At 39.2% G+C, this 13,927-nt stretch overlaps 1 protein-coding gene across 6 annotated transcripts in view; it reads right to left on the reverse strand.

The window, feature by feature from the left end:
* Nucleotides 1-1,450: 1,450 nt before the first annotated feature.
* Nucleotides 1,451-13,927, reverse strand: part of TMCC3 (transmembrane and coiled-coil domain family 3) — a 156,385-nt gene continuing 143,908 nt past the window's right edge. For all 6 annotated transcript variants that reach the window (XM_017804328.1, XM_017804324.1, XM_017804325.1 and 3 more), the window contains 3 exons: nt 11,831-12,729; nt 10,235-10,370; nt 1,451-7,510 (listed from right to left, as the gene is read on the reverse strand). In XM_017804328.1, the coding sequence (XP_017659817.1) occupies nt 7,208-7,510; nt 10,235-10,370; nt 11,831-12,714 (1,323 nt within the window). In that variant the 5' untranslated portion in view covers nt 12,715-12,729 and the 3' untranslated portion in view covers nt 1,451-7,207. The remainder of the gene's footprint in view (nt 7,511-10,234; nt 10,371-11,830; nt 12,730-13,927) is intronic.

The raw sequence follows: 13,927 nt of genomic DNA on the forward strand, positions 1-13,927 counted from the left end.
AACAAATCAAGTGACTTTAGCCACTTCTCATAAGGCTTCCCCTCCAGACCTCTCGCCATCCTGATGGCCCTCCTCTGGATGCACTCTAATTGCTTAATGTCTTTTTTATATTGTGGTGCCCAAAACCGCACACAGTATTCAATATGAGAGGCCGCACCACTGCAGAACAGAGCAGGACAATCACCTCCCTTGACCAGCTGGCAATGCTGTGCTTAACAGGATACAGGACAGAGTTGGCCCTCCTGGCTGTCAGGGCACTGCTGACTCATATTCAAGTCGCCATCAGCCAGGACCCCCAGGTCCCCTTCCGCAGCACTGCTTTCCAGCCTCTCATTCCCCAGTCTATACACATAACCAGGGTTTCCCCATCCCAAGTGCAGAATGTGGCACTTGCCTTCGTTGAACTTCACCTGGTTGGTGATTGCCCAGTCCTCTAATTTGCTGAGGTCTCTGCAGGGTCTCTCTGACCTCGAGGGAGTGAACAGCTCCTTCCAGTTTAGTGTCATCAGCAAAGTTACTTAGTATCCCTTCCAGTCCCACCTCCAAGTTGTTAAGAAAGATGTTAAAGAGAACTATGCCAAGGATGGAGCCTTGTGGAACCCCATTAGTGACTGGACACCAGCCTCTCCAGTAGTTTAGCCTCTCTGCTTTACTTCTGTCTGAATCTGGTAAGCTGCACATAAAAGGTGACATAGCATTGATCCACTAGGCAAGCCCACAAAACTAAAGAGTTGTCACCTAAGTCCACAGTCCAAACAGGAATTGAGGAGGACACCGCACAGAAATTTCTCCTTTCAACTACTTCAATGCAGTGCTAGTTGCCATGGGAGGCAGAACCTGCTGTTTTACTGCTGTACCTTCCACAGCAGCACAGAGAAATAAGCACACGTGCATTCAGGAATCATTTATCACTAAGTTTATAAACTGCAGTGCCTGAACCAGCTAGTTCAAAGTCGGTTTGGGTGTTGCAAAACAAGTCACAGTGTAATAGCAGATGAAGTCTGTGGTTATTGGAGTTATTTGGGGCACCAACATGAAGTATTTTCAGAGTACACTGCTGGTAAGGCTTATTTGTCTCATCCAATGATTGCTAACACTGTGCAGTGACCACTTCTTGGCAACACTCCTCTTTCTGTGCTAAGTTAAACAGCACTGTTCTGTTTTACCCTCTGCCTTTCTATTTTTGGGTGCTAAAAGAGTTACCAGGGTGTGTCATGCACACTCCAAAGCTAGAGTTTTGAACAACTCAGAGAATTGATGATAAGTGAGGTGCATTTTTTTATGTCTGGTTTGCCAGTATTAGCAGGGATTATTCAGCCCATGCTGAATTTTAAAGCTGGGCCTTGTGCTTAATGGATTAGCTTTGCCACTGTCAATTGAATAATTTGTTACTGAGAAAGGAAAACTGATAGGGGCTTGAGTGTTCAGACAGTAAGTTCAAGAGATGATATTCATAATCAAATAAATGTAAATATTTTTATTTTAAAAAATGTTAATGGCACCTTAGAGGCAGTCATGACTACACAACCAAATATACAAAAATTACATTTTCGTAATTGCATCTTTCCACAGTACTGCACAAAATGGAAATAATATGAGAAACGTTGCAGGTGACACACTGAGACAATTAATTTTAGTCAATAAAAGCAGACAGTTTTTGGTACACCTTGATACTACCAGACCCAGATTCCCTGGGTAAAAAGGAAAGGTGGCTTTGTGCAAAACTTCCCAACAACAGTACAACTTAATATGCTAAACATACAGCAAATCAACCGTACAAGACAGTTTGACTAGGCCTCATGCAGTCTTTATATACAGCATCATCTCAGCTTTTTCAGGGAAAATAAGCAATTCCACTGACTAAAACAAAACTTTTCTTGGTCTTTCACTGTTGTAATGTAAAATTGTCTGATTCTTTGTGCAGGATTCTACTTAGGATCAGAGAGACCATTCCAACTTTATCTGAAAACAAGTCCTTTATAATCTCTTGTACTTTAAAGGGAAGCAATATAATTAATTAAGGCCATGTTCTGGTATGATGGTAAATGAAGAAAGCAGATAAATATTTGCTTGATTAAAAAAAAAGGAGGAGAATAAATTTGCCTGATTGCTAGTCCTAGATGGACTTTTGGAAGTGATTAAATTTTGTTATCTAAATTAAAGTGTTTAATTACAATAATCTGTGTTTACCTTCTGTCGTACCATTGAATATGGAAGTAAAATGTCTTTATCATATCGGAAAGGGACTCGGTTTCCCAAAATAAAAAGAAAAGCAAATAAAAAAAGTTGGTTTTCATACCACCTAAATGAACCTCAAGATTCTATGGGGGTTTTTTTCCCACATTTCTTCTTCATTGATTTTGATTCCAGAAAGCACTACCTGTGATTACATAGTTAACATTGTATCAAACATAAACCTGAATTGATACCTTTTTGAACAGCCGCATTCAACTTTAAGTGCTAGAGTACTCGTTTATTATGTTGTTCAGTAGCTAATAATTAGTTTGTAACCCTTATGATTACAAAACTGAAGCTTATGCTTACAGTGGATTTGTCTAGCTTCAGTTCTAGTCAGTGTATCATGTATCTTTCCTACAGCAAATTGTATTCACCTATTGAATTTCTATTCCTCAGATAAGCAGTTATGATTTGTTCAAAGAAAACCACTGGCTTTTAAATATCCTTCCTGGACAGCAGATATCGGATCTATATGTGATGGTCCTGCAGCAGAGGCACTGCATAACACAAGCATTTTAATATTAAACTAAAATGCAGTGAGATTTTATGGTGGCTCTATAAGAATTCAGAACAAGTAGATATCACATCACAGGAGTGCAATAAAATGAGAAGTTGCATGAATGCATATAATGTAAAGCAGAACGGCGAAGAAATTTAAACTGAGTCTCATTCAGTCCCACCAATCACTAATTGGACATTCAACAATAACAGAGATGAAGCTAGTTGAAGCTAGCAGAGGGATCCATTCGACAAGTTTTAGAGAAAGCCTCATTTAGTGCTGAAAGCTGAAGTGGGAGAAATCAGGAAAATTGTGCTAACTTTCCTAAGAAATTAATCTCCAGAAGCCTCTGAACAAAAAGCTGCCAACAGCCTACTGAACAGTATGAACAACTAATCGAAGGGCTTTTCCATCAGAGAACTACTGTCAAAGTGAAGTGAAATAATTGACTACCAGGCAGCACCAAGCAAAAAAGACACTGCCTGGCAACTTTTTGTTGAGTAGGAGTGTTTTAGAGGCTCATGATGAGCAGGTGTAAGGAATATCCTAAGAATGTCTAATGTGTTGTATGAGAACATAAAAGCAAATTGTATCCTGACAGAACATGGTTAATTCATTGAGAAGCTGAACAGAGTTCTCCTTAAGAGGTCTTGCAATTCTCTGGGTTGGCCTAGGCACACTTTCATGGTAAGCAGAGCTCTGACTGCAGGCCAGATATGTACACTCACATAATCCCAGTCTAGAGAGAGGAAGTGATCCCAGTACCGAAGATAATGGCACCAGCCTGCTCTTGATCCTGCTCTTGATCTAACAGCTTGCTAGCCTGTCCCACCACATCCTGGTAATGTTTGTATCTGTTCCCTGTAGGAAAAAGCTAGGAAGAACTTTTCTACACTGAAGCTGCCCGGTTTTAGGAGCAGCTAATGATTCACTGCAGCAAGAAAGAAAAAGCCTCATCTCCCTTTTTCTCCTTGCTTCATACTCATGAGATCTTTCTACTAGCCCTTTAATATCTAGATGTGCAGAACCATACATCTCTTATGCCAAGGTTTTCTTCCAGTCTAGTGAACTAACATGGCATATGGAAGACTTCACCACACACCAGTGTTAGCACAAGGTAGGAAATGGAGGGGTGATGGCAGAAGGGGAGACCCCTCTCCCCTTGGGTGGCTTCCACTTGGCAGAGTTCCTGGCACTGCAGCCTTACTCTGTGCAAAACTATAGCAGTTTCACTCGAAAGCAAGCTTTTGCCCTTCACTATTTTATTATTTACTTGATGTGTACTACATCCTCCAGTGATTTAAATCCAGCAGGGAAAATAAAGTAGAGAATTGATGTGCCCATTCACCAATTAGGGCTGTTTTAATTTGCATAACTAATATTATGCAGTCTTTTTATCTTTTTCTGTGTCCTCTGCCAGATGTAAAGTTAACATGGAAATGCAAAATCTTCCTGTTTCCAATTTGAACACAGATTCTATCAAGATAGTGACCAATCTTTTGTAGAGCCATCGATTTTACATTCTACCCTCATTTTGCACTGAGGCTGTCTTCCAGAATTGCAATAGGATGCCCTTGGAGCAGAGGCCTTCATGGTCCCAGGTTGTACGATACCAGCTTCCCTTGTTATAAGAAAAATACTCCTGACCTTGAGACTACCTGATGTAACACTTAGCTACATAAACTAGCACTGGGAGGATTATCTCTTTAAACATATAATAATGCGACAGGCAAAGGAGTTTTTCCTACATACACATTATTAACAGGTGGCATTCCTTTCTTGTACATCTAACCTTCTGAACTCATTTAACAAAACGCTAAACAAACTGTTTTCTCAAGAGGCCAAAACAGAAGGTAGCTGTGCAAGCTGAATATAAGAATGAAGATTATAACAAAGATGGCAAGAAAACACCATGAAGCATCACAGCATTCTCAGGATCAGAACTAGGATTCTTTTTGTTTGGTTTTGGTAATGGATGTATAATCATGTGACTAGGGAAATGAAGGAGCGGGAGAGTCATAGGGCTGATTAGTAAAACGGGTGGTGGAGTTTAGGAAAAGACTTCAGAAAGGAAAGGGCTCTGAATAAAACTACATTCATTAGCTAAAGAAATGGGGGAAAAAAAGGAAAAAAAACATTATATCACTATATGCCTTTTCAAAATGAAGATAGGACCACAATGTAAGAAAACCATGGAAAAAACCAAGAGGATCTGAGGACACATCAAAAGGAAACAAAAACCCACCAAGGAAAACCTTTATTGTGATGTAAAAGTCAGGAAAAAGCTGCTGCTTTTTTAATTTTTCTAACATTGTGGAAGGGACTTTCCTGGGAAGATAAGTTTATGAGTTGCCTCAGCGGAAGCAGTGCCCTCAGTCTATCTGCTGCTGTAAAAGGAGGCCACGTACAGCTACTTGGAAGGTGGGGGTGAATGCCTGTTGCAATGCATGCAATACAGTGACAAAATGGGTTAAGAGACATGGGAAGAAAGGTCTCCCTGAACTGAACAGCAGCAGGAGCACATGTAGCAAGGAAGGCAGAAAAGTTTTCTGCATAGCACAATACATCTTTCCTTCTTCAGGGGATACCAGGAATACAGGAGTAAAGAGAAAAAAAATAATGAAAAGAATAATGTATCTATATAATCATTATTTCTGACACAGTCAGGGATAAACCAATCGGCAAGTCTGGGCTCTTAAAAGTCATCTTTCTCTCAGCAGGACTTTTGCTTCCACTCCACCATGCTCTGAGATGAGGTAGGGCTGGGTTAGGATAACATGGGTGTGCCTGACCTGATCCAGTTCCAGCGCCTGCAAACCAGCACAGTCCTTCCTGAATTCTCTGTTCGAAGATGTAGCACATATAAAGAAGTCTTTAAAATTTTTTTTAAGTGTTTTAATTGAATTTTCTAATTGCTGAGTCATATTATTGTTTATGAAGTTAATTCTGTCCTTTCTTCAGTTCCTGAAACCACAAAAAGTAACTATTCACTGTTAATCCAATCATGGTAAAATGTCAAAGTTCTTCCCCTGCTTCTCCCTCCCCCACTCCCTTTCCTCAGAATAAGGTCCTCACAACTTCTACAGCAAATATTGCACTTGATTAAAAACAAATACACACACCAAGCCTCTCCCTCCCTCTGGTAATACCAGCATAGAAAATACTGCAACTGAAAAGAAAATCTGTCATGACAATTATTTTCACAGGTAGTAACACTGAACATCAAATAACTTGAGACACTATCTTTTCATTTAATGGAGAGTGGAGAAGAATTGTCGTTGTGGTGGTTTGTTTTGAGGTGGGTTTTGTTTGTTTGTTTTTAATAAAGACCTTGTTTTACATCATGGCTGAAAGCCAAGCAGATTTCAGGGAAATTTTTTTGCAGTTCTTAAATCAAGCAAAATAAATTCCAGTGAGAAAACAAACCCAACCCTGTCTCCTAGTAGTAGTACTGCATGTTAATACATTATTTTCAGGAATGTTTGTCAAGAGAGTCTGAAGTTTGTATATTTACAGAAGTTTAACTCCCTGCTCCCCTAAGAAGCATTTCACTGAGGTTTCTGCCACATTCTTTAATCTGACACAAGAAAGAAATCCACTGTACCCAGAGTCCCACCACCTATATGCTTTGCATCGAGTTAGAACACCCCAACAATTCAGTGCTAACAAAGGCTAACCTCAGTGATGCCTTTCTGTGTACTTCTTTCCCCCTGCAGGTTACAAGGGTTGAAGCAAGTGCATTGGTCTGGATGACAACCACCAGCTACTTGCTTCTTTACTCCTTTACAAAGTGGTCTGGAGATCTTATCATTCCATTCAGTCCATCTTTGGAAGTCTTATGCCACATGTATGTGTTTCCCAAATGTGATAAGGAACAGTGCCAGAATGAACAACTGCTAACTGTGGTCAATAGTCATCATTGGTCTAATTTACAAACAATAAACTGTGCAAAAAGTTACTAGCAGAAGCATTGAGTTTCATTGGTCCTGAAAACTAGAAACTCCATATACAGATACTCATTAATTTAGAATCAAGAACTAGTAATACATATGACAGCACAATTTGGCTTGTTACTCCAGTTGGATTCAGAGAGAAATTAACTTATGAGTCTAACAGGGCCGATACATGTTATGGTACTCCCTCCTGTAACACTCTTTGCACTCCAGCCTAGTAAAAAGCACAGCTGACACTTGCAGTTGCTGGGATTCCTCCCAGACCATCATACTGTCTTTTGTGGCTGTGGGTTTGTAAAGTGGACAACATTTTGGATTAAGGCAGAAGACTGACTTAAGTGAGCAGTTCATCACAGACATAGCCAGTTAGACAAAATCAGATTGAACAACTGACTGCCAACGAATATCCTTTTATGCATTTACACCAGAATTTGTACACACACAGTGCTTAAAAAACAGGGAGGGGAAGAAAATGAAAAAAAAAAAAAAAGAAAAAAGAAAAAAAAGTCCAATGGCTTCATCTTGGTATAATCATCCTTTCTATGGCACAAATTATATGATCCCAGTTTTTACAAAATATTGCCAGCAGTGTCACTGCGAAAAAAGTGCAGATGATATGAAAGCGGCTCTTCATCATAGGAGCAATGAACTTTGCAATAGTAGAAACACACACTAAGATGACAGTCATGAAGGCCAGGATAACATTTATACATTTCCCCAGGAGCACTTTGGCATTAACTGTTTCAGACTGCTGTGCTTGCTGTTCCTGCTGATGGAGCTCCAGTTTGGACACCCGGGTCTGGCATGATTCCAAGGCTTCCTGGAGACAGAAAACAAGAATTAGGGCAGCTGTATTTCCATTCAACACTTTTTCATGTTTTAGCTGCTGAGCCATCCATCAGCTAGATTAGATGTGTAATTTATTATACACTGCTAAAATTTCAGTGAACCACGAACTTCTTAAAAAAAGTGCACATGTATATCTACATGAATGTATCACTGCCTGCTCAGGCATAATCAAGTCTAACAACACCGGCCACAGTGTAGTTTTTACTTTTTTCATGCTTGAGAAAAAGCATCATAACTCTAATGTTCATGACAGATGTTTGCTGTATATACTGATGAGATAAAGTACTGAGAAAGCTGTTGCCATAGCAACTATCACTGCGTTAGAACAGCAACAAAATTAGTTTCTTTCTATATACTATAGAAAACATTAGGGTGGGCTTGCTGCAATACTAATTAAATCTACTTTGCAACATGTAGTATTTGTTTTACATAACCTCTATGGTCTACATTTTTTTTCTCTCAAAGCCACCTGTTGCACAATGTGGGCTTGAGTCCTCTGTAAGATCTGGCCTTCTCCCTCTATCACTGTGAAGGCTCATTGATCCATACCCCAAGTGGGCAGGGGAGACAGTGGAGAAACCTGCGGCGGTGCTTTTATGGGATTCTCTTTCATATGATCTATTCCTCTTTACAATTTGTTCTAAAGGGAGCAGACCTTTCTCTTCTTCTTGAGGATGGACTGAAAATGGTCTTTGAGTAAAATGCTTTCTAAGGCACTAACCCCACACTTAAGCCCTCCCAAAGTGAAACATAGAAAAATTTCCAACTGCTTCACTTATTTGCCAAAATGCACTTCTTGCTGGAGTTGGGATTTGGGCACCAATAGTGGTAACATGGTGGAAGGCTATAATTTAATGAGATTGATCAATGTGACATAACCTTTTACCGCTGTGTAAAAGGGAAAACTGATGTTCCAGCATCCCTACTTCCTTCCCCACTCTCAAACTCCAAACATTTTCCTTGCACTGGCAGGGGCATTCACCTGATCACACAGTAAGCTGTTTCAACCCAAACCTCTGTGTATAAACACACAGAGAGTTATTAACTCTGTCTTGCTGGGTCAGTTCTCTTATTTTAGAAGTTGAACTGGCTTATCATGTGATTAGCCAGGCACCAAGGTCATTGCAGAGGACATGGCACAGTGTGTTACACAAAACTGGTTTCTTTCACTGTTCTAGGAATTAGTTATATATACACATATATATATATATATATAAGACAATTCTTAATGGGTGGCACAAAGTCCCTTATGGTTCATGCATGCTCTCCACTACACACTAAAGACCTTTCCTGGTACTTATTCCACTCTGACTGTAAGTTATTCTCAAATCTTGTGCTGCTTTAGAGAAAGTCTAGCTGCAAAAGTCTGGTACCTGCAGCTCTGCATTGAGAGGCCGAGCATGTCTTTAGAAACAATCTGCACATCCTTTAGTGACAGAGTTAAGTTGTTACTCAAAATATCCAGAGCTTAAATGCCTTCTCTCTATTTTAGCTTATCTGCCAACCCCCCAAAGAGGCAGGTTTAAACAGGCCCAGCTGTATAGAGATAAAAGAAACAAGGTTGTATCAATGTAGCACTTCGATTAGTTTTAAAAGTCTCTGACTCCCGCCCCCCAGGATTCTGCTAACAAGTTAGCGATTAGCTCACAGCCCTTCTGCTGGACAGCTCAGGTCTCATGTTTTTACATCCTCAAGATACCTTCACAGAAAGGAGTTCTCTTTTCTTTAAATCTATCAGATCTCTCTCTTCTTTAAACCTACAAAGGAACCTATGATGCACTTAGATTTAGTACATCCTTTCCCATTCTGTTCCCAGGAGCTTCCTGACTCTCACACCAGTTAGGAAACTGTGATCATCCTCCCGCCTGCAGGCTCTGTGTTTAGAAATGTGAGCACAGGGGTATGTTACAGGACACGTTTTAGCTTCTTTTACCATCTGAGGCAATATGAAGACAGTCTTTGAGCATTCCTCATTTGTTCACGAATAGGTAAAGCATAACATTTTCACCATTTTTCACCACTTGCTCAGGCTTTAAGTAGAAATATTATGCATTATATAAGTGATTATATTGTATATAAATATTCAAGTATGTAGCTACATGCCATAAGGACACACTTGTAGACATTATTACTGGCTTTTGATTGAAGCCAGACATAACTACAACTGATCACTAAGGTGAACACATTCTACAGTTTTAATCATAGAGGTTGTTGTGACCATGGCTTAAAACTCTTAAATTATAACTGGCAAATCTACAAGTCTATTTATCAATTAGCTTTCTTACTTTTTACCTGAAGCTCAATTTATAATAAACCTTGCCAGTGATGAGACTACTTACTGGAGAAAGTCTGAACAAGAAGTTTGTGTTAGGACATTGTCAAAGGTGGCATTTTACACAATACGAGGAGACTTAATTCCTTCCTCCTCTAGTGCAAGAAATTAAAACAGACCATTCTTCAACCACAAGTCTGCCCAGCCTACATCATCAATTCCAGTAGAAAAAATTCTGAATCTAGTGAAACAAATGAAGACTCACATTGATTTAATATGCTGGGGTTTCACTTTAAAACAGACAAAACATGGGCTTAAATCTTTCCCCAGACTCCTTATTTACAAAGATGTAGAAAGATGTGAGTGTTCCATGGTACAAGATTTCCACCAAATATTAGAAGTCTATGGTAAGGAAAAACATACCTGAACATCTCGTGATCGCTCATATGCCTGATATGCCACTTTCTCCTCTATGCTGGCTAGCTCTTGTTTCAAGTTTGCTGTCTCATGTTGATGAAGATCAGTGAGGTCATTTAACTGGTCCTCCAATCTTTCGTATCTTATTAGGAAAAGAAGTCTAAATTTAGTGCCTTCTATTCAAGAAATGCTAAATCATGAACACAATTACACATTTTAAAAGATAGTTTTTCAGTGTACTATGAATTCATAGGACTGGCATTACAAAGCACATAAAAGAAATCAGTAAAAACTTTGCAAACTCTCCGTAAGCATTTATTCAGCAAGCTGAAAGTCTTTTTTCAGTGTTTCTTGCTGGCAGTGGGTGTTAAGAAGCCAATATCTGTACATCATTGGAAAATTACATGAACTATAAACACTGCCTAAGGATCTCCAACTCACATTTTTCTGTTTTTCACTCTTCATTTAGACAAGAAGATATGGTTTCATAAGTAAGTTTGAGCTAGCTAACAGCTAACCAGTAATGACAAGAAAAGTATGTTCTCTCTCAAACACAACTGCAAGGTCCTGCCACTTGTGTACAGCCTGTCCTGGCATGCCTCTGCACAGCAAACCAGTTCAACTAAATCATCAGGAAACTAGAAATTTTTTTGGTGAGTTTGTCATTTGATTTAACACACAAACAGGCAAACACTGCAGTCAGCACAAAAATGATGGAGGTAAAATTGTCACGCTGCGGAAATGGGTGGTAGGAGGCTTGAGATCTTAATGGCAGTGAGCTGTCAGAAAAGGCCACTGTCTTCCCCTCAAACCAAGTCCTGAGTTCAGTAGGCCATTTGTATTGTTCTTTCCTCCCCTATGTTATCATGTGATATCAAGCCTTTCCTTGTATTTCAAGAACTGTAAACAAGGGAAACATTAAATATTGCATTTTATACTGAGTTTTTCCCCACTAGCATAGTAAAGACTTCAAGAATCGACTGTCACAAGTGATATGACAAATGGGATATAGATACAGCAGGTGTAAGTCCTCTGTAGAACATATCTTCTCAGAGTAGATGATAAAGTAATTAATTGCCAAGTAACAAATGCAAAAGGAAGTTGTGCTAGAGTACTTAAAATTACATCTCACAGCTGTTTATTACACCAGGCTACAAGGTGACATTGCATCCACAAGATAGCAATGTGTGTGAGAAGTATTTGGACAAGGTACTCAAGAATCAAGGGTATACTTATCAGCTCTAAGTCAGTTCTGCTATACCATAGACTGATTAGCTTTTTTGAGTCACAACAGATGAGAAACATTCCACTGGTTGCAAAACAATTGGCAGTGAATACTCCTATGTCCAGTACTCACATAATTCACAGTATGACAGAGGACAGAGTTTTCCTTTGACAAAAAGCAAAGGACTACTACATTATTTGATAGGAAATACTAATGTTTTAGTCACTGGAAGGAGTGGAACATGTTGGTACCAGATATTGAATGGAATTATTTTTTCCTCTTGCTTCTGAAATATTTCTCTTCCCCCCCCACCCCTTTCCAAATAGCTCCTATACCAGTTCAAAAGTAATTTCAAGAGAACAGTTAAATAAAAATACCTAAATCTTTCCTCTTGTAACATCTGAGAAATAAAGCCATAGTCTCTTTTAAATTGTGTTTTTAAATTCTCAATATCATCAGCTAATTGGGACTGAGTCTCCTTGATTTCCCTTAGTTCCTCCAAAATCATGGAAAGCTTTCCTTGGCTGTCCAGGGTACTTGCCACAGCAGGACTAAAAGAAGTATTCCCATTACTATCTGCTGATCCAGAGGTCCCACTTGAGCATTCATCATCACTAACATATTTTGGTTTGGCAACAATGGTGGCACTGCCCCCATATGTTCTGGAACTCGTTTCTGGCCGAAATTCATCCAGGGTATTTTTGAGATGAGCAATGTTGTCTGCACTACCAAATTTGTTTCGGATCAGGTTGGCAAACTCTCTAGACTTGCTGAAAACAAAGACAGGTGGTGTCAAAGATACACCTGGCACACCCGACTTGCTGCTCTCTGTTCCATGCCCAGTGGTACGAGACTTTCCATGTTGAATATCTTTCAAGTTATCTTTGGAAGTATCCTTGGTAGCTTTGGAAGATCCATTTTGTTCAATATCCTTGAGCTTTTTGTGATACTGTTCCAATTTCTTCTGCAGCTGGGCAATGGAGTGGGCAGATTTCTGATTCTTTTTCTCAAAGACTTGTTTAATGCGCCCGGCCTGTTGCTTGTCTGCACTGTTTACCAGTTTCAAATACTCAGCCACGTTTCCATCTCGAGCTGTTTGTTCAACCTTGATTTGCTCTGTAACCTTGAGAATCTTCTGTTTCAAGCTATCTGCACTGAGTTTGACTTTGTGAAACTCTAGGACCCCATCTGGTACATCAAAGTTCAGGTTGGTATCAGAACCTCCACGGCGAATGTTAAGCGGTAAACTCAGGGTATTCATGTCATGTCTTTCCACCTGAGAGAAAAGAGATAAATGGAATTTGAATTTTATTTTTTTAAATCAAACTTCCAATTTCCTTTTCTGCGTGTAATTATACCAAGTACACAATATAAAGTAGTTTACAGTAGCAAAAGAGAATACACTTTTCTTGAAATTAAGCAGCATTTTTCTTGACTTCCATAGGTTAATAAGCAGCCCAAGGAACTGCTTGTTTCTCTTAAAATAGAAGCAAGATGAATTAGAGAGAAAATTATTCAAGTTTGTAGCTTTTCAGAATCATTCACAGTTTTCAGAAAATGAGAATAACACCTAGTTAGAAAAGGTTCTTAAATATATTGTTTATTATTAAGAGTTTCAAAGAGATCATGACTGATAATCACTGTTTTTTCTCTTAGAAATGGTCAAACACCAATGGAGATGTAAGCAGATTTTTCCCCTCTACAACAGCTCTATACTGTTCAGCATATTTTCCTGGGTTAAATGCCTTTTTTGATACGTCCCATTCAAATTCCTCCCACAATTCAAAGTTTTTTCATAACTAGCTGAAAGCTCTTGGAAATTTAGTGTATGCTTCAAGTTGGAAGCAGCTGCTAGTTTTTAAAGCAGAGAGCATGGAGAAAGAATTGCCCTGTGTTTGGCTTTCCATGCTTGATGAAGATGCTCATCAACTTGATCTGCTGTGGCTAAGTCTATCTTAATAGCAAATTCACTGAGTGGGATTTACAGAAGGAAACTCAGGAAGGAATACTGCATTCAGTCACCCTAACAACGCTCTCTGGAAGCATAGCAAAAACAATTAAGCAACTCATTTGCAACACAAACACAACAGATTATTCATCTTTCTTAACAGAAAGGCAAGACAGTCTGATACAAAACACAAAAAGCGTTTCCTTACACAAAGTCAAAGTCATGGAAGAGGCAGGACATAAGAATGATCTAACCAAAATATTATCATCCCTATTATCATCTTGGTTTAGCCTCTGTGACACAGAAGGTGCATTTCATTAAGGCTGCCACAATACCACATCTGTAGAGACTGCTTAACAAATGCTCCAGCCATAACGGGTTTTCAGAGCTTTAACACCAGAGGGAACCAATATGATTGCTCAGGTAAGTCCATTGCAGAGCCAAGGCAGAAGCTTTATTAAAGTATCTTTTAAACATCCATTTGTGAAACACTTTAGCTACTCTTTGCTTCAAAATGCCTGAGATA

Source organism: Lepidothrix coronata, unplaced genomic scaffold, assembly GCF_001604755.1.
Source record: "Lepidothrix coronata isolate B3197 unplaced genomic scaffold, Lepidothrix_coronata-1.0 Scaffold9, whole genome shotgun sequence".
Lineage (NCBI taxonomy): Eukaryota > Metazoa > Chordata > Aves > Passeriformes > Pipridae > Lepidothrix > Lepidothrix coronata.